This window comes from Dermacentor andersoni, chromosome 5, assembly GCF_023375885.2.
Source record: "Dermacentor andersoni chromosome 5, qqDerAnde1_hic_scaffold, whole genome shotgun sequence".
Lineage (NCBI taxonomy): Eukaryota > Metazoa > Arthropoda > Arachnida > Ixodida > Ixodidae > Dermacentor > Dermacentor andersoni.
The window spans coordinates 173,791,509-173,817,584 of NC_092818.1; the positions used below are offsets into that span (position 1 = coordinate 173,791,509).

The 26,076-nt window shown below is 44.1% G+C and overlaps 1 protein-coding gene across 4 annotated transcripts in view; it reads right to left on the bottom strand.

The window, feature by feature from the left end:
* Nucleotides 1-318: 318 nt before the first annotated feature.
* LOC126531630 (nephrin-like) overlaps nt 319-26,076 on the bottom strand; it is a 372,938-nt gene continuing 347,180 nt past the window's right edge. For 3 of the 4 annotated variants that reach the window (XM_050179245.2, XM_055071313.1, XM_055071314.1), the window contains 6 exons: nt 16,904-17,029; nt 15,061-15,088; nt 12,828-12,925; nt 12,490-12,614; nt 10,743-10,952; nt 319-8,738 (listed from right to left, as the gene is read on the bottom strand). In XM_050179245.2, coding sequence (XP_050035202.1) covers nt 8,688-8,738; nt 10,743-10,952; nt 12,490-12,614; nt 12,828-12,925; nt 15,061-15,088; nt 16,904-17,029 — 638 coding nt within the window. In that variant the 3' untranslated portion in view covers nt 319-8,687. Of the gene's footprint in view, nt 8,739-10,742; nt 10,953-12,489; nt 12,615-12,827; nt 12,926-14,432; nt 14,932-15,060; nt 15,089-16,903; nt 17,030-26,076 lie in introns of those variants that run through there. The other variant, XM_055071315.2, reaches the window with a different exon arrangement.

Below are 26,076 nucleotides of genomic sequence, written 5' to 3' on the forward strand. Positions count from 1 at the left end.
GAACGTTTCGTTCCGTCAGTAATTAGTTGGAACATGATTTCTCGACCATTGCTTTTGTCAGACCTGCGTCATTGGCTAGCGGCTTTTACTGGCATTTTTGCCAGGATGACTGGACTGCGCCTGATCTTGGGAGCCGTTCTCACGCACCGTTCCACCGCTTTCTGAATACTAGGTCCGGTTTCTTATGACTATGATACACAGTGCATGTAGAAAGAATGGTGATTACAAAACCACCTGCTGGGCTCCATCTGTGATGGTTTACATCCGCAGCTTCTCTGGAATGATTGAACACACACACACACACACACACACTGCCAATGTAGTACAAAGCCAAACTTTATTTATTACAAGAAAAGTCAACCTATATATTAAGGAAACAACATGCGAAGTCCTATTTACATTTGAATTCCCTATTTATTAATGAATCATGTAATTTATGTACTTATATACAACCCGATGCGGCTCTACGAATTGCGCCCTATGTACACACCCATTGTTGGAGATTCCTGAATTCGAAACCTCCAAGGTAACGACTCGCCAGAGAATGTAAGCGCAGCCTGCGAGTCGAATGGCGTCTTGGCCGAATCAGACATACAGAAAGGCGAAAACAACAGCTTGCTTCAAGGCTCAACTGCTGCTACCATCTCTGACGGGGCACGCGTATTTACAGTGCTTGGCGAAGAAATTCAATGAAGTGTGCACATGACAATAGACAAAGTCTCTAAACACTCCATTTTCATTTCTCTGTGTTCCCTCATGTTAGAGCCATCGATCCTATGTTACATATTTTTTAATGTTCAAGTGAAATGTGGATGCCTGTGAGCTCCTGGGTACGGATGTGCGCACATCACACCACACGTGGCGATCGGCATGGTTATCATTTCGTCTCAGCGACAGAATAAATAAAGGAATACCTAACGCACATAAGTTCTAGTTGGAGCAAGCTGAAGACACATACATTTGCTTTACCTAGAAACTTGTGTTCATTATCAAGTTTGGTCAGTGCACGTTTTACGAGTATCTTTAGAACATAAACTACGTTATGAACGATGGCCAAAAAGCAGCTGTTCTCTCGGCGATCGCATGACATTTCGTGATGATACCGTGTCATGACATCATCTCGTGTCTCATGTTATACATGGGCATTTCAGACATTCAGCGTATGCACTTGAACCAAAATCTGTTTTATGCCACCGGTTTCAATCCGACCGGTGGAATAAAAACGGCGGAATGATCCTTTAAAAACGACAAAGTGTGCTACGCGTCATCTTGAATAAGATAATACTTATTGCACTGTTGAATTCCTCCTTTGCATTTTCGACTACTTTGTTGTGAGGTATAATACAATTTTTATATACCCACACAAAGGCCAGACAAGTTAAGAATGCCATCTTCGGAGCTTGAGTTCGGAAAGGCGAGAGCGTAAAAATTTCAAACTGGGATATGAATCAGGTACATTCCTAACCTCAATTGCTTGGCAGAATTTTAGCGCGGTGTATTGTGGTACATATATATTTCTTGCTAGAGGTTCGGCTGTGGATTGGCTCTAGACACTATTTTTTATCCTAAGAATTTCTTAAAGGAATTTTATCCTTATTGGTAAACAAGGAACGCTTTTTATTCCACTTGAACTGGCAGTCTCTAACACCACATTACTTTTATCTTTCTGAATCTTCTGTATTTCCAAGTTGTTTTCAATGTGAACGACTTTAGGGTTACATTCACCGCTTTTCACTTATGCAAGCAACATTGCGAGAATCATTGTCATCAAAAAACCTTTCTCTCGTTTCTCAATGACGTGTTTAGGACAAATAACTACAATGCTTAGTTCTTCATGCAAACATTAAGTTTGATTAAATACACGAATTTTATCGGATCGCGAAAGTTCACATGAGCCGCCTCGTTGGAAGTGTATATTACTGGTAAATCAAAGAACTCTGCTGCGCAGCAAATTTATTCGCGAAACTCATTGAGCTTGTCCGATGGGGCCAATGACATTTATTAAACTTAAACTCAAAATTCGTTGCGCGAAAAGGGGAGGACAAAACGACAGTGCACAGAATCAGCACTGCAATTATTCTGCTTTGCACCATGTTCCAGTCTGCCTAACCCTACTCCTTTCTTTTTCTTAATATGATATTTTCTTTACTTACGGCAATTTGTTCTTCGCATTGAACTAGCCAAACAATATAGTTTGCTGATTACTATATAATTCATTAATAAAAGTGGGACTCATGTATCAACATTACCACTTAGGGACTTTAAGGGATTGAAGCGCTCTGAAAAACAATGGCTTACAACTTAATTATACCTATTCGCGCACTGCCAAAAAACAATTTAAATAAAAAAATATTACAAAGCACTTTCTTTTGAACGGTTCACCCAAGGACTCAAAGAAATTTGCTTCAACCTCAGGGTTCATGTTCCAAGTTATACGATCCCGGCGATGCAAAGGTATCTCGCCCTATATGACCTGGCGTTAACTTTTACGTCCACAAACTGAGCATCCCTCTAGTGATCTTAACAGCCGGTCAGTCGTAAGCAGTTTAAGAATAATTTCATTGAACTAGTTTGGAGAAAGATCAATACTCTTCCGGTAACACATACATATCAGTGTTGCCCGAGATCAGTGCAATGTTTACAGAAAGAAACTGAACGTTGCAACTAAAGAAAAGAAATATTGGAATATCCTAACTATAAGCAAGCGTCTCGTCAATAACGTATATATACCGGATAATAAAACAGCGCGCGTAAAACGTTTGGATGACGGCGAATGCTACCAATGTCCGCTGTGGCAGGTGCACAAAACACCATGGGAACAACGACGCACTATAACCTTTAGCCTATAGAAATTCGCTAGGACATCGTCAAAAAGCGGGTGGAAACCTAAGAAAGAGCAAGAATATTACCAGTGTAGCAAGTGAGAGCGGGCAACGGCGCTCCGTGCAAAAGATTGCCTTCGCGCGGGGCGTACTGGCGCCTCCTGTGAAAGGCCACTACGCTCTGGACAAAATAGGCGACAAGCGTCGGGGACCGTAAAAATGCCAGATGGTGGGTCGAAGCTTCGACTATACGCTAGCCCCACAATAAGATCCAACCAAGCGCGGGGGGGGGCTGGCGCATTACACGAACCAGGAGAGGGGAGAACGCAAGAAGGACGGTGGTGAAAGTGAATGTCCCACCATAAACGATGCCATCCCAAATCGAACGCGGCTTTCTCTCCTCGAGGACGACCGCACAAAAGGCACAATGGCCGTGCACATATCGCAACGCATTAATGGTCGTTCCGGCGTGTTACGCATGGCCGCCTGTCCGTAGTCTCCTGCATCGCCGTCGCCTTAGTCGCGAAACATGCGACTGCCAAAAAGGCTGACGGTGGCGCGGCCTCGATAAGACGGAGCAGGTCACGAGGTCAAGGGAGAAGCTGCTTTTAAGCGTGACCATTTGGGGGCCAATCTTATTCGCTCAATAAATGCAGCTAGCTAATCGCTGCTTTGCTGTTCCTGTAATAAAGTGCGTGTGCGTGCGTTGCGTGTTATAAAAATACTGCGTTTGGTTTCGACGCGCGCTTATTTCGAGGAGACCTACACCCAAAAGAAAAGGAAGGTTCCTTTCAGTTGCTATAGATAGATGCTGCGTTCGCTACGAAATGGGCAGCTTTGATGTCGTGTCTATTGAAGAACACTCCCAGCGATGAATATTTATAATCCTTGTTCATAAGGAAGGCTTATTCTCACATTACGGGCTATGAATGCGCCCCGAAAGGCGTACAGGGACGCAAACCGCAATCTTTTATTGGGATCATAAGTTCGCAGAAAGTACAAAGGTTTCAGTTTTAGCTCATAGATGGGCAAGTGCTAGGATCCTTAATGTGTTGAGAGTTGTATAAAGCACTCGTACTGTATACTGCTGCAAGCTAATCCGAAAGAGAACATCGTTGAAGAACGGTTTTAAAGTGTCGAAAAGTTACACCAAGACGACTCTCTAGCCGTGCTGGAAAATGTCAAAGAGAGAGTTTTAAGTTCATATTATAGTTTATATTTCATTCTGACGAACAGTGAGTAGGAAATAGTAACATTGTGACTCCACGTGCGTCTGTTTTTCATGTCTTGAACATGAGCTACGTTCACATCTTATCATTTTACAGGTGCCGTAAGCTACCGCAGATAGAAACAGTGCCATGAAGCCGTAAGGCTATAAAGTAAGCGCGCGCTGCGAATAGCTACATAGCTTATGAGGGTTGAGTTTTACAAGCATACGCTTTGGGCGTCACAAAAACGTGGCTAAATTCCTCTTAGCGAGGAAGACCATCCAAATGTCAGAAAGCACAAAAAAGGAAAGAGAAGCCTAAAAGGATATGGAATAATTTTTCGCGCATCAGTGCAAAGTGCTCTCAATGTGCAAGCCATGTATAAATGGAAAAAATCCTGGAAATAGATAACAGCCATTAGTCACACCTCAACGAAGTCCCAAGCTGATCACTGGACGCGTGTCATTTGACCGATGATTCAAGGCTAGTAGCGAATGCAACTTTTATCGCATTCCCAAAACTGCCTTTAAGCACCCTTCACGTATAATCGCAGAATGTTCAGCATAACGAATGACGAAAATAGTGACAGGCCTCATCAGATCGCCCAAGTTCACTCAACTCCAAAGCCTCTCGCAGCGATCTACAGTTAACACTGCACTGAGTCCGGCCACTCTTACCTATGCTTGAGGAATCTCATAAACATTAGTCGCCCTCCACTGAGTTTGTCTTATAATTACACGGAATCTGTTCCTCTAATGATGTCAGTGCAAGAATGAAAATTTGGCATGGCATCGATGACTGCCACACAAAGATGCATTTACAGAGACAAGTTTAGATATTTCTTCAAGTAATCGTTAGTTACGATTTATTTATAACGGCTTTCATGTCTTGTATAGGTGGTACAATAGCCACAAGTGCTCACGCTAGCCGTGTTTAGTTTACCGGTAAAGTGCAATGGCTGCTTCTGTACTCGCTTTAAAAGCCAGACACAGTTCTAATTTACCCTGATCTTCAACTTTTCTCCCATCCCACGAGGTTAGGAGTCATAGTTAGATATATTAAAATATGACGTGGTATAGAAAACTTCTCAATGCTTGTTCACTGACACTTGAAGTATCTTTGCTGGTGCAATTCAATTATGATGTTTGTAAGCAATGCTTCAAATAATGTTTACAAAATCTGTCGTTACCACATTTTGCAGAATTTTAGAAAGTGATCTGACATGGAAACAGCTATGCTGGTAATGCGGGTGCCAAGCATATGTTAAGGATGAACAAGGAATGCAATCACGTTTCAAAGGTCCTGCGCTGAAACACTTACAATAGGTATTTGCACGCAGCATACTTCATTGAAAAAAAGATTCTAAAGACCGAAGAACTGGCAAGCTTTCAATCAAGCAATAAAAGTTACAGCAGGGAAACATATATGCGAATACAGCGGCGCAGTAGAACATGTAGCAATATAAAAAGGTAGGTTTTTCTATTTTCTTCCTTTTTCACAGTCCCACGGCGTAAGTGCCTGAATAAACAAATGTAACAGTTATCCTCTGTTGGGGGCTTCTAAGGCACTTAGGATCACCGAGCGCTGCTTTATGAGCCTACATTATTTAGGAAGTTGTTATACTTTCGGTATAGTCGCTAGTGCTTCAGGCGATAACATGTCCGTAACGTGATTTCGACAAGAAAATTCTAGGTAGGCTACATTTGCCCGGCAGTAGTGTTCTAGTCAGGAATCGTTTGAGCCTATACAGGTGTGATGCGTCGTCGTAGTTGCGTAAAAACATTCCCGCCCGACGCCTACAAGAGCATACCTTAAATCCAACTTTATTAATAATTGTATCGCAGACAAATAAAAATAAAAAGAACGGCCACACAACTACACAGCATTGTTCTAGGATGGGTAAGATTGACGTTGCCTTACAGCCCATATCACTTGTGTTTAGAATTGGGTAGCGCTGCAGTTTGGAGGGAGTTAACGCAGTCTACGGGGGGCCACTTGCTCGAGACAGCTAGCTTTCGAGTATGCTGTTCAATTTCGACTTATAAGCTACCTGCCAAGTAATCCAGAGTAGTGGCCACCCTACGAAGCAGCGGCATGGTTAAGAACCACAGGTCACTCACTGCAGAAACCATCTTCGTCGCCGCACCACAAGTCCCACCTAGGGAGCCTGCCCAACAGTTGGTCCATGCTGATTCAGCCCATGCAAGGTCATGCAAGCTGTCCACATCAGGACGCTTCCACATATGAACTCCTAATGCAATGCTCCCTTACACATGCGCTGCTGCGCGCAACGCTATCGTGTTGCGTTATAAAAGTGGCGTACACTATGGAGCTGCAGGTTGACATACATAAACGCTAGATGAAAGGAAAGCCATGTGCATAAAGGTAGGAAGCAAGAAATAATGTTAAGCCTGCGAAAACTTTCTGCCACCTTCACGCTTAGTTGGAGCCTAAAAGCAAAGCAGAATATACTGCTGCACAGTTCAATCGCTGACATCAATTTGCTGTTATTCAGCGAGGCGCCGGATTGACACGTTAAAATCTGAAAAAAAAAGCTTGCCTTTATTTTGAAGTACTGCACAACAATTAATAGGTATTCACCCGCCAAGCGAAACTTAACGAATTTCAGTATAGTGAATAAGGAGATCAAAGAATGTCGTTTTTGTCCGCCGTTGCAGCTATGCACCGAACATATGTGAGAATGTAAGCCGTCCCCCTTCCTTAATTTAAATTGAACAAATATAAGAACACGCTGTATTGAGGATGATCTTTCACGAGAAATGGTGATGTCATAGTAATCAGCCTATTAACTTTGCAATAAGTATCAACAATTTTGTCATTTCTGCTTCTTCGTCGTGTTTTCCTGCTCGAGCTACCCCCATTCAACTTTCATTGTTTTTACAAGCGCCTCATGGAGCCTGTCAGGATTTTCATTACTATTTCATGTATGTGTTCAATTTCGAAACATCCTTGCCTTTGTTCACTATTGTCAGTTCCTGTAGTCAGCTTAGCGCAATTAATTGCTACGGCATGGGCGGTTGTAAATGCAGAAAAAAATGCAAGAAAATACTTACATAAGTGGAAGCGACAGAAAAATCGTAACCACGTTGTGGCCTAACAGATGAGACTCTGTTGACCCTAAAGAAGGCGGTACTGAGTGGTATATTTTTTTAGTGCGACTTGAAATTGTTTAATATAGTTTACCCGACCATAGTGCCGTATCATCGCGCAATACTAGTGCTTCAAATGTAATGAACATTAAACCGGCAAGGAAAGAAATGAAATACTTTGGAGTGCAAGCTATTAAAGCGCGATACCCAACTGTTGCCATTGCACTTTCTTTGGTGGGGCCGACTAGAATCGCCTGTTAAATGTTCAGCATGATATACTCAAAGAACTATTAACACTCGCACCCGCGCACGATTAAACACGCAGGAATCTCGAGCGCTCAGCAAAGCCGAGAATGCAGCAGGGGATCGGCATTTCATTATTGCCGTCGCTGCAAGTCTTATTAATGACCATGCAATGAAAAATCCTCAGGGCAGTATGCCGAAGCCACTGGGCTAAACGGTGTCTCTTTAGGTACTTTAAAGCGTACGTTAATCGTACGCATAGCAGAGCAAAGCCTTAAGAGTGTCCCTGGAGAGCTTAATCAAACTGGTTGCTCACGCAGCGTGGAAATTCGTTGCGAATAGTAGTAGACGAATGAGTAATAGTGTTAGTACTAAGAGACGAATCAGTAATATTGGCTCAAAGTGCACCCTGCTCAACCCTTCTTTGAGTGCAGAAGCGAACAGCAATTTTTCAAACATTACCGCCACTGATTTGTGGTGGCATTGAATGCCGTGTAAGTTTGAGGATGGGTGCCTGAAATTTGGAGGAGTACACAGACCGTAAAATAAAATAACAAACGAAAATAGATATTTTAGTGCGCTCTGAACAATTTTTCAAAGTTCTTGACAGCGTTCTCGATCTATGCAAGCCGACGTTGTCTTGCGAGCCTCATTTGCCATTCCTCGCTGCGTGAGCTGCCAGTTCGCACGAGCACTAACCGCGCTCACACGCGGCAGCTACGCCTTGTGCCACGCAACGTGGCTCCGGAAGCGGCTGAAGGTTCATCGGCCACGCTGCGCAGCTGAAGCTGCCTGAGGAACGCTGTGTTCTCGTAACGCGGTCCTTCATCGCCAAACGAGTTGCGTCGCTCCTGCTGCATCGGCTGTGGCTGCTGCTGGGGCTGGGAGTATCCACCGCGAGGCAGAGTGGCTCCCAGCCAAGTCTGCCGGTGGTGACGAAGCATTTCCTGCTCTTGCGAGCCACGCGCCCTGGCTGCGGGCTGTCCCGCACTCCAGGACATGTAAGAGTCCGTGGAAGACGCACTGTCCCGGCGACGGCGTGTTCCAAGTTCGAAGCTCTCAGCTGCGGCAGCGGCGTTAGGGTAGCGTCTCTGCTGGCTGGAGAAGGCACTGGTGGTGGTCTCGTGGAGATGGTGGCGCCGTCTTGTGGCGGCGGCAGCAGCGATCACAGAGGGTTCGTCGCCGTCTTCCTCCGGGCACTGAGCGGTCGAGGAGTCGTCGTTCGGACAGAAGGGCGGTCCGGGCCGCTCCTCCGCTTGTTCCCCGTTGTCGTATGGGGCCTGCCCGAACGTCGTCTCCGCCTGTCAGACAGGCGTCGATATGGTACGGCGCTCCCGCTCAGGAGTGTCCCGCCTCTGCCAATATCAAAGAGGGGAGGCGGAAGTGGAGTATGAGCAGAAGAATTGACACCGAAATAGATAAGGAGTGTTCGACGTCGCAAACGGGCTGCCCCATAATGTTGCTAGGAGTGTTTGATGGCAAAGTAATTGATATATCATTCCTTTTATATTATTGTTAGTTACAGAAATGCGTCAGTGTGTTCAAACCCGCCCCCCCCCCCCCCCTGTTTTTTCTTTTCATTTATTTGTCACCCGATGCGATCTCCCGGCGCGCGCTCACAGAATATGGCCACAGTGACAAATAATTGCGCGAAATGACTGGGTTGTTTGATCAGCCAGTGTACATGTAGAAAGACCTTAAACATTTTATGCTAAAGAAAGTCACAGAATAGAAGTTTCTATACTTTTATTATTTAACGTTTGTGTGAGGTATAACGTCTGTACGGTACTGAATTAATCTGCAGCCGTCCAATGTGCGGCTTTGGAAAGTTAACTGCTGCCAAGTATGTCGTTATCAGCAATAAATGTATAAGGAAGCGTTTCTGTAAAAAAGAAGAAAGAAAAGAAAAAGAAAATGAAAACTTAGGAACTGAATGCCACTGCTAACGTCGACATAAAAAATTCACCGACCATTACGATACACCCTAATCCGAAACTTGAGCGCAACCCTATACGGGTTTTCCTTTCGCGATATATTGGCTGGCGCGGACAATTTATCTCGTGCGGCACGTCGCAAGCAGAGTGAAGTGCGGCGCGACTGCCTGGCTAATCTGGAGTGCACGAGCGCCAGCACGTGGGTGAAGCGTGGGCCGGATATACCGCAGCCGCCGCCGACAGGCCTCCCACACGCGCTATTCTGGCGCCTTCTCGTATCCATTGTCGCCGCACTGCGCTTTTCTTCTCACGCTTTCGCCATACCCTCTTCCTCCTTCCGCCTCATGGTTGCGCTGTACCCTCCTCTCCGCTTTCCTCCTCGCGTCCTTCCTGCTCCACTGCACTCCGCATTCGCTTTCATCTTTCGCTGGGCTCGTTCACTCGATTACGCCGCGGTAAGACGCCGAGGCACGCCGACGCTCGCCGCAGGAACCGCCACCTAAGAGCTGCGCTTAAAATAATGTGCGTCTATAACACTGCTTCGTTTGCTTACTCCTTCTGTTTAAGTTTTATGTGCTGAGCCTTCGTGTCCATAAGTGAATACACCATAAAGCTGCCGTCTCAAACTAATTTCATGCATCGCGCCAAGTATTTGCTTCAGAATCCTGACGTAAACATGGTATCATCAAAGGGGATGTGAGAGGTAAGAAATACATTCAAACGACATAGCCGGGCCTTCATGGTGCTTGTCCTGTATGCTTGCACCGGTGTTGCACTGACATTTACGCATTCTCTTCAGCACTGTGCATCACACGTGCACACTCTGCAGAGAACACGAATACAGTGGGAAGAAGAATAGTTATACACGAGAAATTATCTATGTTTAGAAGGATACTACTACCAATGTTCTTATATATTAGGAACATCTTTCACTAGGGCGGTCTCTTAACACTCCTTATGAGCATAAATAGAAAAACAAGGAAAATAGGCAAAGACACAGAGCGACCGGCTATCACGTCTTCTTGCTTCGTGTCTACATATTTCCACAAACGCTTGGCAATAGCTATAGTTGAGGAAAACTTTATACGAAACTCCATAATAGTAATTCCCGTTACCATGTTGATTACTACAGCCAGGAAAGCAATAGGCAGTTTACACGGTCGCTCTAAGCATGCCAGTTTAAGCTGATCATCTAAGCACAGCTCGGCAGCGTGCTCTATGACATTTTAATTCGTGACAAAGCTCGCTAGTCAACTTCTACAACAAATCACGACCCGCACGATCGAGTACTGGAAAAAACGCGCCTTCAGCAAGAGCTACGCCAGCAAGGTATCAGGGCAAGCAGGCAGACACAAAGCAATGGAAATCACAGTCGTACACGTGCCATCAGGTACGCTGTGGCGCATAGCTGCGGAAGAAGCGTACCTGTGGGCTCCTGCGCATGAGTGTGGCCGTGTGCAGGGGAGCCTTGGAGGAAGCGATCATGCGGTCCACCTCGTCGGGGTCTGGCATGCTGCCCTGGGGTCGGAACGTGCCGCCACTGCGCTGCCGCTCCCCGGGGCTGCTGTCCAGGTCGCCGGCCACTCCGCTGCCCGGGTAGTACCGCTCGCGGTACATCATGTCGTCACGAAATTGCTGAAGAGCAACAAGCACCAACGAAAGGAGCATAAACATGGCATGGCCTTTCTTAAACGGAAACGGAGGCTACCGGATGAAAGCCGTAGCACATCCTCAAGGGGTTATTATTAATAGGCTAATAAGTTTTGCAATCAAGGCTGACACACACGTAGGCGCATATCCTGAGCTGTCCAAAACATTTCTTGATCAAATGGCAGGAAAATAAATGGAACAAGAGGTGTGTGAGAAGGATGAGGGAGGGCGGTGCAGTTACCGTTCATGATCATGATCATCAGCCTGGTTACGCCAACTTCAGGACAAAGGCCTCTCCCATACTCCTCCAACTACCCCGGTCATGTACTAATTGTGGCCATGTTGCCCCTGTAGACTTCTTTATCTCATCCACCCACCTAACTTTCTGCTGCCCTCAGCTACGCTTCCCTTCCCTTGCAATCCAGTCCGTAACCCTTGATGACTATCGGTTATGTTCCCTCCTCATTACATGTCCTGCCCATGCCCATTTCTTTTTCTTGATTTCAACTAAGATATCATTAACTCGCGTTTGTTCCCTCACCCAATCTGCTTTTTTCTTATCCCTTAACGTCACACCTATCATTCTTCTTTCCATACCTCGTTGCGTCGTCCTCAATTTAAGTAGAACCCTTTTCGTAAGCCTCCAGGTTTCTGCCCCGTACGTGAGTACTGGTAAGACACAGCTGTTATATACTTTTCTCTTCAGGGATAATGGCAACCTGCTGTTCATGATCTGAGAATGCCTGCCAAACGCACCCCAGCCCATTCTAATTCTTCTGATTATTTCCGTCTCATGATCCGGATCCGCAGTGACTACCTGTCCTAAGTAGATGTATTCCCTTACAACTTCCAGTGCCTCGCTACCTATCGTAAACTGCTGTTCTCTTCCGGGACTGTTAAACATTACTTTAGTTTTCTGCAGATTAATTTTAGACCCACCCTTCGGCTTTGCCTCTCCAGGTCAGTTAGCATGCATTGCAGTTGGTCCCCTGAGTTACTAAGCAAGGCAATATCAGCGAATCGCAAGTTACTAAGGTATTCTCCATTAACTCTTATCCCCAATTCTTCCTAGTTCAGGTCTCTGAATATCTCCTGTAAACACGCCGTGAATAGCATTGGAGAGATTGTATCTCCTTGCCTGACGCCTTTCTTTATTGGGATTTTGTTGCTTTCTTTATGGAGGACTACGGTGGCTGTGGAGCCGCTATAGATGTTTTTCAGTATTTTTACATACGGCTCGTCTACACCCTGATTCCGCAATGCCTCCATGACTGCTGAGGTTTCGACTGAATCAAACGCTTTCTCGTAATCAATGAAAGCTATATATAAGGATTGGTTATATTCCGCACATTTCTCTATCACCTGATTGATAGTGTGAATATGGTCTATTGTTGAGTAGCATTTACGGAATCCTGCCTGGTCATTTGGTTGACGGAAGTCTAAAGTGTTCCTGATTCTGTATCATTTACCGTTAATTTTCATCAAATCACCTTAAGCAGCGAGAAAATTCTACCCCACGCACCTGAGGTGGCATCTGGACTTTGACATTTGGCAACGTGCCGTACATCATGCCGCCCTTGGAAATGCCCACGTCTTGGCGTATCCTACCATTGGATCCGTTCAGTTGCCGGAAGACCCACTCTGGATCTGCGATGGAAGAAACAAAAATGAAGAGCAGGAATGGTCTTTCACAAGGCTCTCAAAGCACTCAACGGTTGCATTCTAGGCGAACAGGAGTAGCAGGTGTATCCTACATGACGCAAATGACGGTAATGGAACATTAGAACAGCGTGCAGGTACCATAGAGAAAAATGTTTAAAAATGTTTTCTTCATTTTTTCATAGTTTTTTTGTTACTTACCTTCCAAATCTGTCTTTGGCGGTATGATATCCGGGTCTTTGATGTCACCTTCACTGGTGTCCTCGACAACGACGCCCTTTCGCAGAAGGGTCTGTGACCTGCGCACCAGAGACGCCGAACCAAAACGAACGAGAAACAAAACAAAAAAGAGGACGGAGGGGGAAACCGTGCACAATGGCGTCAGTTCCTCTACGGTATGGGACGTGATCTAACTTTAAAAACAGATGAAGGTGCGGACTGTACGAAAACGCTTCAAGCGAGAAGCTCGACTTCTTCGCCATAAATCCTAATTTTCAAAAAGTGCACATAAATAGTGCTAACTTGAGGTGATGATAGATAAATACAGAAACTGCGCAAGGTCAACGAACCGATCATGATGATGATGATGATATTGGTGGTTGGTGGTGGTCATAGCGGTTGTGGATGTGATGATGATGATGGCTTTAGAGGGGGTGTTGCAAAACGTACGAGGCACACGCTGCTTCCAATATGCCTGTTCTATGTCGTGGTCATGTTCTGCTAATCTTTCCATCTGCCTGTATATTTATAGTTTACTTAAATTCAGCTTTTCCGCCATGTTTTTCCAGTAACGCATATGTATGTGTAGGCGAACTGTACCTGAACTTTTTCCTACATGTCTCAAAATTGCGTAATATTCCTTCGCCGAAGCGTTGTTATAAGGAATTGCATGCACTGTGTGCTTATTTCTGAACTCCGATGCCCACGTCAGTGAACAGCGACGTTAGCAGAACTTTGGCTGTCATATCTTTAGGATAAGGTTCTTCGTAAAAATCACTGATACTAACGCGGAGGCCTTTCGCAGATAACCGTTTTGAGTCATGTTTCAAAGAAGGCAAGTAAATCAATAAGCGTGGCCTCCTTTGGCTTATCTCCCATTGTGAATACGTGCCATGTTTAAGGATCGGTATCCTTATCACCTTCTCCAGCCCAAATATATTACAGCGCATTTTTTAACAAGTATAGCAGCAAACTGCAGACTTTGTTCATTATATGCAAAATGTGCGCCCTATACGAGCGAAATGAAACAGATGCTCGTGTACTCAATTTAAGTGCACGTTAAGGAACACCAGGTGGTCAGAATTGATCACGAGTCTCCCACAACGGCGTGCCTCATCATCAGATCGTAGTTTTGACACGTAAAACCCCAGGATAACTTTTCTTGCAAATACTGATCATGAATTTCTGCATGAGACAAATATTTGATAGCTTGTATCTTTAGGTAAGATTTGTATATTATGCTTAATATAAATTTATTCTACAGTAAATTATGCTTAAATATGTACTAATTTATTTCTGTACCATGACATTATTTCGAAATTTTATGCGTAACATACAGATGCACGTGATTTCCGGTATATTTACGAATTGTGCTGGTTCTCAAGGACGTTACCATGCATTTGAATGCGATAACAAGCCTGCAAGCTCGGTCATCAATTAGGTGAGCCATTGTCTGGCTGGCATAGTGATAAGCCAGGATCAGCAGTAGGACCAGCGTTTCACTCACATTCAGACGCTATCAACAATCCAGGATCCAGGACTGCTCGGCCAGATAGTTGTTTCACATTTGACCTTTTCACGACACAGTGCATGTGCTACCAGCATGTTTATTTTAAAAATAATCAAGACGATCATTCGTTGCGTCAAAAATAATAAAAACGCGGCGTTCTTTATTTCGGCTGAGTACTTTGATTTCACGCCACCTTAACAGCGCTTCCAGTAAACGTAAATATAAATTCGGTATGCTCGCCATAAGCGAGCGCTGTGTTGACTTGTTGCTCCTTGTATAGCATCCTTTGCTCTCGGCCTAAGTAACTTAAGTGTGCAGTCTCAGCCTGCGTATGCTGAAACGGCAGGTCAACGAGCTCTTGATACCGGCGGCGCCACACCGAAGTGAGGAGGTGATCAAGAGACGAGATGAAGCATGCAAGTGATGAGTGCCACGAGTGCCACCCTCTTCACCATGCTTTATCGAATGATCATTCATCGTCCTCCACCCGGACGGTGCCACGGGTACAACTAGGTCGTTGCTCGGCCGTTTCGGCCCACGTTGTTCGAGACTGCGCCAGGAGACGCTGTTGCGTTGCTGCGATAAAGAGGTTTTGGACAACGCGCACTTGAGAAGTTTGTGACAAACAAGTTGCATGCTTTCTCTCGAAGAATTAGTCACTACATTTCTTTCTGTCTCCGAATGCGAAAGGACTCCGCTACTCACTTATCAGCAGTGTTGAGCTCCCTGGAATCTGCAAGAGAGAAAAATATATAAACGGGTGAAATGAGGCAAAGTGAAGAAACTAGATAGTAAGCTGTGTGACAAGGAGTGTGACATTCGGTTTCACGCCAATGAGGGGAAATATGTCTGAATTCAGTTCTGCACACAACGGCAAAAGAAAATGGGAACGGACAACCAGAAACACAGCAGGTGTATATGATGTTACCGAATCAAGTGACCAAATTCAACTCAGTGTGTCTAAGTGATCAGTAAGGACTATTGTTCACTTGTACTGCCAAATAAAGAGCTATACAGGTTCACAGCCTAGCGTGTAGTCATTGAACATAAATATGCAAATTAGTAATTAATTTGACATCCATAATATACCTTTAAGTTAGGAAGGCTCAAATTTGTTCTATATTGAAATAGTCATGTTACATGTTATATTACTTCAGTAATCATTGCACAGTACATTACAAAGATCTGCTTTAGTTTCGTTGTGAGCATAATAGTGCGATATTTCTGTTTCATGATTAGACAGCGAGGCCAAAACAAAGCTCGCTATGACGCTTAATAAATAAAATCTTATTAGTATTGCCATGAAACATAACGTGCTTCGCTATTTATAATATACATGTCCGCATAAGATCCTTCCTGAAATTATATAGGGACATACTACCTACAGTCTTATTTAATACAAAGATGAATAAAAATAGTTTGTCGACTGTATTTGGGACACAACTGTTACATAATTTCTTACATTATAAATAACCTAAAAGAAAGCGTTATCAAGTTTTATCAGTTCCTATCAGTGCGCATTTACAACGTCCTCAGTTGCTAAATCAATTATCAGCACCTGTAACTTCATTGCCTCAATCTCGCTGTATTCTTTTATTCTGTGACACATGGCGAATGTGTCATGTTTTAATTAAGCCTCGCAGTGTAATATTCTGTGAGCATAGTCGCCAGGCCTGAAACATGGTATTGTCAACTGTACTTTGCAGAGCACCACTCAGGTTTATTTCTACTCAGTTGCGGAAGTTAGGGAAGAGGACCAACGAAGAAAAAGGAAATATACAACCAAGATTTCATATGTGCGGATATTCATCTACTTAAAGAGCTGTTTCTTGGATATTGAAGTTGTTTATGCCAGAGGTTGAAAACAGTGTTATATACTCAAGACGCAGGCAGTGTGGTTATCACCGAGATATAGATAAGCAGTGTATTGGGTGAATCATGCTCCACAGTGTTTGATTTGTAGCACTTCTACTCAACGTCAGTTAAGCGCATATTATGTACTGTATTTCATGTCCTGGCGGAAGTATTTATGCTCGATCTCACGGACTAATCTTTGATGAAAGCAATGTTTAGAGGCTTCTAGCTCATTTATTGCATCACTTGCTGATTAAGCTTTCTCTGCGCATGCCTTTATTCTCTACAAATGGGCATGTTAGTAGTAGCCCAGTAGCGTTCAGAAAACATCTAAAAATTACGGCTGCGCGGCACCATGTTTGATAGCGCTTTAACATCCTCTTATCACGTCAAGGTAAATTTATGTTCGCACTACTCTATTGTTATGTAAATCAAGTACATCCGTGTCGTGTAAAAACATCACAGTGCTTTCGAACTATATTGTGGCTGAACAGCGCGTTTATTTTTCAGTAATTCGTTTATTCTTCTCATTTTTAACTGCACGGCCGATCTTGAGCGCTTGCAATCTTCAGTCATAAAAAAATAATCATGCATTCCACAAACTCTAGCAGCCTAATCCACGCAAGCATATATTCTCAGAGAATAATCTAATTTAAATTTATCTTTCTTTTTATTCATCACGTACTATTTTTACCTGCGTCGTTGTCATGGGCACGCATCCTCATGATGATAATAATGATAATGGCTACGAGGATCAGAGCAGCCACAGCCCCGATCAAAACGCCCAGAAGAGGACTCATGGCGAGCTGCAGAGAGTCACCTGCAAATATGGGGGAAAATATACACAGTGATAAAAGTGATAAAAATGTGACTGTACCATTCACCTAAATATATATTGTGAACGAAAGGAATTGGTAGAAAGGAACATGTTTACTTGATTCTGCATTCAGGGTTACTAACAATTACGCGTGAGGGAAGCTTGATGAAGGCAAACATGAGATAGCAAAAGATTTTTCTAGTGGTTTTGCTGCTACACGGGGGGGGGGGGGGGGCACGAATAGATAGTATTTGTAAAGCCATTCAAGCAAATCATACTTGTTGCGAAGTTGTCGGGAGGCTGGGTTTTGAAGCAACAAGCAATGGGGGGAGTTACTCAGAGGTCATAAGAAATAATTTGTTTTATTGTTTAAACCTTCAAATATCTTATTCGCCCTTTCCCAATTCTATAAAATAGCAGCAAAGCTTATATATTAGGATAGCGATGTTTTCCCCACACAATTGAATTTTCCAACCTAAAGCATGTGTTTTGAAGAGGACTGGATAAAGCCAGCCAAAGCACGATAAGGAAAGAGACGAGAATGGACTTGGACATGTAGATAAGCTTCTCGGAGCTTTCGAATTGGTGCCAGGCCTTGCGCGGCAAGCAAGCATTCGTACGCATGCCAAGAAAACGCTTGTTAGATTTGAAGGACGTCGTGCACCTCTAATACTTAACCATATCACACAGCAGATTTTTTAAACAGCGCAACGCAGGACGAAGAAGGAAGGCACAGTCCAGAGCACTGACTTACACTAAGATGCTTTATTTTCGATAGAGGCATATATATACAAAAGGAAGGTTATAAAAAAAATATCAGCAGGACCGGTAGTTCATTTCTTTTCTCGAAATGGCGAGGGACGGTGAGCTTCGAAAATTTATGGCGTGCGCTGAACGCTGTATTTCCTAGCTAGAGGCATGTGTTAAAAAGTGGGGTGCGACCGCATGTCTGACAATGTACCAACCAGCCAAAACGATCGTGCTGCTAGAGAACCATGAAATTCTTCAAAAAATGCTACTTTGCCTTTTATACAATAAACTGTCATTTAACTATGGCTAGTTTGCTGGAAGTACGACTCTCGTGCGCAAGAATTATTGATGTCTTTTACTTCAGCTTACCGCGAATGGATAAGAGGGCTATTATTCCCATGTGCTACTCGAACGCCCTGACCAATCGTGCACTAGGCTGCTGATCCCAACTTCAATGCACTGGCGCCTCACCTTAATTACGCATTTAGATTTCTCGGGAAAGTAATGTCGGCCTCTTTGAGTAATACATTCAAATGATTAGAATAATGATATCTTCCACAGTCTGTTTTCAAAAATTCTGCAGGATGGGAAAAAAAATACATCCTGTAATGTACCACAACGTAGCACAGTATGCCACTCCTGAAAAACAACTGTGCAATACAGTACCACGCCCCAAATATGCTGCATTCTCAAAAAAACGCATCGCATGAGCGTCACAAAATCGAAGCTCTGACCCCAGTACTGTTCAATAAAACCTATAACTAATCTGCATGCTCGCAATTGATGAGCACTGCTGTTTCTCCGTTCACGTTGGGTTCTTGCTTCTATGCAATGTGAACAAAAATATGTACCAGACTAAATACACCCGCATGCTTTGTGAAGACGGAGGACATGGGTGATCGGAAAGCTGAATGTCAGAAGTTGGTTCCGTGCACTGTTTCTTTTTTTTTTCTTTTTTTTTCTTCAGATCGGTGCAGCAAACACCAAGCGTCCTCCGATAGAGTGGAAAATCCCATTTCCCATTCAGCTGCAATTAAGTACCAATGCGTGTTCTCCCACGCTGGCATTCTTCGGCAAGGCTTAATTCTCCCAGTGGTTTCGTGCTTCCGGCGTATGTAATTGAGATCTTCACTTTGTTTACAAACGCCGAGGTTGGCCATGCGCGCATCAACAGGAGTAACCTTGAAAACTTGCGGCGTGTAAATAACCGAGCCGAACACCGAGAGCGCTATAGTGATTAAACACCAAGGAAAAGTACGGAAAACAAACGTACATGCGATACACAGCAAATTATCTGGTAAGCAGCAACGACAGCTTTGGGATAGAGCAAGGCACAAAGCGGCACGTAACGACCATTTTCTTTTCTCTTGTTCGCTTTTTCTTTCTTCTGTAGTTAGCTATTTGTTGAGCATTAGACACTGATTAAAACAGTATACGCTCCTCATTCCAGTCAACGTCATGCTCTTTCCGGCTATCGCATCAAACAACAAATGTTTCCAGTGAGAAATGTCAATTGGCGAACGAAAGTGGAGGGGCGTTCTGTACTACTGAATATTAAGAGCACTAGTAGTTTACAAATTTCAAACACGTGCAATGCGACGAAGTATTTGGAGCTCCTCCAGTGTCTCGCCCAGCGCGTACTTCTTTTGGTGAGGCGTGCGCACACACAACGACCTGCTTCAGGGTGGGCAAATCTCTTCAGGGAAGCCTGCCTGGCAGGTTTCTTAAGCACCCTGCTACGCATGAGGAACGCTAAACAAAGACAGGAGTATCCTTCGGGCGCGCCATGGAGCTAAAAGTAGGGATTCGCCTCTTTAGAATTTTAAGGAAAGGTACAACAGGTGCAAATGCCGCGCTGACTCGTCGACACGCGTTAACGTGTGCAGCAGCGTCTCCTCGAGAATTTGAATTGCAAATCCGACTAAACCCTGAGATGTGGAGGGGGGTGTGGCTTAAGTACCCTGCAAACTTTCACACTAACGTCGGGCGTTCTCACTGGGCTCCGGCAGGACCGTGTCTGGACACATCGTGTTGCTTGAACCGGGGCATTAAAGTGGGAGGGAGGAGGAGGGGAGAGACTCCGCTTTCTTATGTTTGTATGAAACTCGGGAAAATATGAATATATAAGGAGAACCGCGCCCATTTCTGATATTTTTTTAACACTTCCTGCGATAATGTCGACCACTCCCTTTGGGGACTAAGCAGTCGTGCAATAATCTCGCACTGCTTCCTTGAATTCTTTCAAGTAAACTGAAGGGACATTTATGAACGAAGGGCCGTCATTGCCCACATTCTTTCTGGGGCACTAAACGCAGGAAATAAAGCATAAAATAGGCACCACACAGATCTCTTCCAGAGTTTTTACAATATATTTACATAGCTGGTAAGCGAGAAGCGCAAATTGGCACACATACACGGAGCACAGGCATACACAGAATTTTCAGTGCACGCGAATTCACGCACTCCTTTAAAACCTACGCTTCACCAACTAGCCCAACAAGAAATACTCTTATTGGCACTTAGGATCCTATGTGCGGGTTTCGCATGCGTTATTGCCTTAACAAGAGTAATTTGTGTATTTGATTTTCCCTCATACTTATCTAAAGTAACATGCCAGGCATGCCACCAGGCAAACCTCTTCAACATTCAATAAAGTGCCTCCCTCCCTCTCCCTATATTTCTCCGTCTTCCCTAAGAGAACTACAGAAGAGTGGACAGATACAGACAGACAGACAGACAGACAGACAGACAGACAGACAGACAGACAGACAGACAGACAGACAGACAGACAGACAGACAGACAGACAGACAGACAGACAGACAGACAGACAGACAGACAGACAGACAGACAGACAGACAGACAGACAGACAGACAGACAGACAGACAGACAGACAGACAGACAGACAAAGAACTTTAATAACTACAGAAGAGTGGACAGGTAAATGATAAGAAAAGAACTGAAAAACTTCAGCGATAAGAGGCGCCAAAACAAAATAAATAAACCTCACAGGCAACCACGCCGCAAATGCGAACCAGCAATGCACACGTGCTGTAACTGGCAGTAGAGTGACGAAAATACTAATATAACTAACCGTTCTCCTTGCTTGACTGCCATCCCTGTTGAAATATTTGAGTTTTGCAGCCTACCCTGCAGCTTGCCATTATGTTTCTTGAAAATGCTAAGAAATGGTTGCGTTATCAACAGGCAATTGCTGAGCGCCGGGATAATGACTTACTAACGCTGTATCAGTTGACAAGGCTCACTAATAAAAAAAAAAGATTTGGAAATTGACTGTAAGGGAAGAAGATAATACAAGGAGACGAGTAAAAAGTTAGCAAGGAGCAAGGAACAGATAAGTAATATAGCATGCTAAAATAATTAAATTCTAGAGTTTTATTTGCCAGAACCACAATATGATCATAAGCGATGCCGTAGTGGGGGATTCCGGATTAGTAACGTCTGCTGCCGGGCTAGTTCGTACATGGTTTTTAGAAATGATCTTAGGCGCAAAAATATAAGACATAGACAGGCGCACACTCTCAAGTGATTTTTTTTTTCCGCGATGCTTCACTTATATACCCTCAGGCATGCGAACAGGAACATACACAGGTGAGGTCACAATAGATAGAAACCAAACCTAATCATATACTATCAGCCAGGAAACTAAACTCATTCTCGTGAAGAGACAACGACGAACCGCTGATAGACCGGCCATCAAACTTTTTGATATACATCACCTCTGCTAGTTTCCGTGCCACCCCCCGTATTCTTATTTTTTCGTAATATCCGTGTGTTTTCCAACAAAGGTTCACACGTGCACACTTTACAGTGAAATGGCAAATGTGAGCCAATCCCATTCTTGATTGATAGGGCATGCTTTCGCAGGCGGTCATTTATTCAACGCCCAGTATGGCCGATGTGTACCATGCCGCAGTCTAAAAGAATCTTATACATGACGCCAGTGGAGCATTTTTTTCAAGAAATACTTTACGTGGTTCTTTACACACTCGGCCCTCTTAGCGTAAGACAGGAGCGCAAAAGAGCGAGAAAGTTTTTGAGGAGCCGAAAACATCACCGGCACATTGTACCTAGAAGCAACATTCTTTAACGAATGAACAACTTTGTGTACATACGGAATGACAACAGGACGCGTTTTCTGTTTCTCTTCGCCTTCTTCTGAAGCATTGGTACGCTGACATCGAAATTTCTTCAACAAAGCTTCGCTTACCGAAACTAACAAAGAAGCAGGGAAACCTGCCGAGCCAAGCCTAGACACCTGCAAATTAAAGCTTTCCTGAATGACTTGAGGGCAAGACCTAGTTAGAGCCAACTGTAAGCTAGTACTGAAATTAGCTCGTTTTACTGTTTTCGAATGGGCAGAATGAAACGGCAAGAATTCTATCTGTGCACGGGGGCGATACATCCAACAAACATGGTTTTCATGAACGGTAAGATGAAGCTCCAAAAATTTCAACTTGTCAAAAGTACGAAGCTCATGGGTAAACTTGAGCCCTTGTACAAGCACTTTAAATGTGCCTAATACGTCCTTAACAGACATTGTGTAGGCACAGTCCTGTTGCTTGTCCAAAACATTCAAAAAGTCATCTACATACCTAAAGATCTGCAAAATCTTGTCCTTTAACAAAGCGGTTCCCAAATCGGGGTCAATGTTCGCAAGAAATATGTAGCATAGAACAGGCGCCACACATGACCTTATACGTATACCATTCCTCTGTAGAAACAGATCATCTTCAAAAGAAATGAACGCTGCCCCAAGATAAAACTCCAAAAGCGCTAAAAAGCTTTCTACCGGAACTTCAGCCTTGTTCTGAAAGGACATATCCCTATTTTTTTTTTCAATACAATACCGCACAGCCATAAAGAGCTCGCAGTGAGGTTTAGAGTAAAACAGTTCTTCAACATCAATCGAGAAAATATGCCCCGCAGAGCGATTGTCCTCAAAGAACGCAATTATGTCACCAGAACTTTTTACTGAAAACGGGTCGTGTATTACAAGACTGTTAAACTGCTCCAACAAATACCGTCTGACCAGTACCTCCCAAGAATTGTTTTCGCTTACTATGCACTTGAACGGCATCTCAAGTTTAGGAGCTTTCGCGTTGAAAAACACAGAAAGATTACTTACTGTCTTTGGACTTCCTGATGCGGTTTGTTAACCAAGGCAAGCCAAGATCATTGGACAGAAGAATAGCTTGAGCTTTTACCTAGGGGGCTGACAGCCGCACACTTCTGAGTGTGCGGCTGTCATAAGTGAAGTGTGCGGCTTCATAAGTGAAACATTGGAGAAAATAAAAGATCACTTGCGAGTGTGCGCCTGTCCTTGTCTTTTATTCTGTGGTCCGTGTCTTATATTTTGCGCTTAGAACTATTTCTAAAACTCCGGATGAATATGGACCATGTGTGGTTCTTTAAAGTTTACCTAAATATATAGAGAAAACACAAGGAGAAGAAAGGCAGGGACGCCAACCAGACTAGCCTTCGGTTTGCTACCCTACACTGGGGTAAGGGAAATGGGGAATAGAAAAAGGGAAATAGTATAAATGTTAGCACTGAGGGGACAGCGAGCAGAGGCAAGTGCCATAGCTGGTGATGTGCGTTGAAGACATCTGGGATGACCCAAGCGCAAGTGGTGGTTGTGCGAATAGGAGGCGGCGTGTGAGCCATGTGGGTTACTTAAGATTTGCACGCATTGAATTAGGCGTATGCAGCACTATCACTGCACTTCGCGTTGACGGAATATGCAGCTGACTTAAGAGTATGCGAATAGTATTCATGAGGAACCGAAGCATTGCAAGCACTTGCCGGTATTCTTCGGGCAATTTGGTAGGAGTGGGCGCTGTGGACTCTACCGCAGTGCGCTGTATCCTTTGATGTGACTGTGGCCCCGGCTTTGGCTTCGGCTGTGGCTTTAGCTGTGTCATCAGATGTGGTGGCGGCTGTAGTTTTGGTAACGCGGGCCAAGCTTCCGTATTGAAGTTTTCCGGCGCGTTCTTGTTGTCAGAGTTAGACCCAGTTGGGGTTGGTCAGACTCGACTCCGCAAGGCCTAGGGAGCAGAGGAGAGGCACATTCTTCACAGAGGCATCGGCGTTCTTTGAAATCAGACGGCGTCAGGAGCGTCGCTTTCTAACGGCCGCAACAGCTTCCCGCCGAGACGAACGGTCTTTCGTCATTTGCTTCAAGATCACCGTTTCCTTCATTTCGTCCCAGTAATTTGAGGTATACCATCATGGGACCCAGGGCAGGTGGAGTATTTGAGAACCATGACTGCACAGGAGTCTGCAGCGTGGGGCTCTGCGAACCTTGAGCAAACTCTCGTTTTTTCGCACATGGCGCTCGCCTGTTCCAGACTCATGCAATTGCGGCATTGTATATAGTGGTCGCACGGAGTGTCTCAAGTGGCCAACTTTGACATGGGAGGGATGAGATAATCACTATCTCATCGCTCCCACGTGTGCAACATTACATGCTAAACACAACATTTTCAACTTCATGACCTCATGGTAATAACGCTGAATTGATATTATCAATCATGACCTGTTACAAAAATTAGCCAATTGATCCCAGAAGCATCTTAAACTGGCTAACCTCCCTGCCTTTCCGTCTATTCCTGCTTCCATCTCCTCCTCCTTCAACTTTATTCAAATTTCGACTGATACTCTAGGAATTCTCCAGGCGAAGAAAACAATCTCAGGTATCCAATACAACACCGGTAACAAGGGAAATGTGTTTGAGCAGAACAAAGCGACGTAGATACTGAGCAAGGGCTCCAGAACTTTAGCTTAGTAGAAGCGAACGGCGATTGCTTGAGAGAAAATCCGTACAGCCATTACTCTACATCGATATTCATGCGTGGCCCGGCCTAGTAAGGCAAATGCTTGCCTTTAGCCATGTCTCCTAAGACAATCTGAGCATTGTCTTAAATAAATTAATCAATAAAGAAAGAAAGAATAAATAACGTGCACAAGCAAGTACAGAGACTGTCGTTGGTTCTATAGCGGTGGTTAGACACGAGGTCTGCAAAAAGGCACTTTTAGTTTAAATCCATTACCTGGTAGGCTTAAACTAGATGAAGCGTTCAGCTACATTTCTCTGTTAAAGATGTCAAGAAAATAAAAGGGCGTATGTAAAAGAAAAAAAAGCTTTGAAGCAAAACAGAAGCCTCAAATAGCGAGTCGATCAATGTTCAAACTGAAAAAGAAAGAGCGTGCTGAAAAAAGGATCGGAGGTACGCCTGTCAAGGAATAACACTCTCTTCTAGAGCATAGCCCACCTGGAACTAGTTGATGAAAGCAAAAACGCAGGTCGCTTTACTAGAACGACCAGGACCCAAACGTTAGAGGCGTATAGTAGTGAAATATCCAAACAAAATTGAACTTATCTCCTTCCTCGCGAAACTAAAGACAAATGGCACAGAATAGCAGTGGTCTGGTGAGAAACCAGCGGAAGAATTTCTTCGTAGCGGTCTTTTTTTTTTTAGCCAGGCTCACGCGTCCACTGCCAGCTTTTCTGAATTTTCCCCTCTCCTTTTTTTTTTCTTTCGTTGTTGTCGCAATGCAGAAAAGTAAATGTTATCGACAGAATCTTGACGTCTGAATTCCGTGCCTGAATTGGTCCGCAGAGCAGCGCATGGGCAAATTCCAACCGGGTGCGTTCAAGTACCCCACCAATCTCAATTTCTATCACTTCTTTTTTAAGGATCCCTCAGCTTTAAACTTTTCTATTCGCTTTCTTACATATAGGTTCTAGTTGTCTCTGTTATTGTTTTTTGTGAACTTCAGTCTACGTGTTCCTATTTCCAGATAAAGAACGGAAAGAAACGGAGGCAAATGTTTTACTCATTTAAAAAAGAATGTGGCTTAGGAAGAACTCTGCAACGCTCTTTCTTCGATTAGGGAAGGAGAGCAGCATAAACCTTAGGGAAGACACATGGACACAACAAGCACGCGGTATGCAACAAGCGAGGGAGAAATTGAAACCCAGAGGAGCAAGCAAGCGAAAGCTAGTCCGGCCATCGAAAAAGAAAGGTAGAAAAGAAATGAGTCAAGCTAATCCAAGTGAAAATGATAATATAATACAGAGGTTCAAGATTTCAGAGCAAAGAAGACGAGGAGAACATAAAAGAAGAAGCTTGAAGTTCGATGGAAAGGTAGTGCAAGGGATGTGAAAGCATGCGGACAGTGTTGAGGAAGGCCTGGCCTTTTCGTTCATTGCATCTCGCGAGCGAAACTATGCTGAAACGTTTAGTTTTTCTTTTCAACTTATACTAGGGAAGGCTT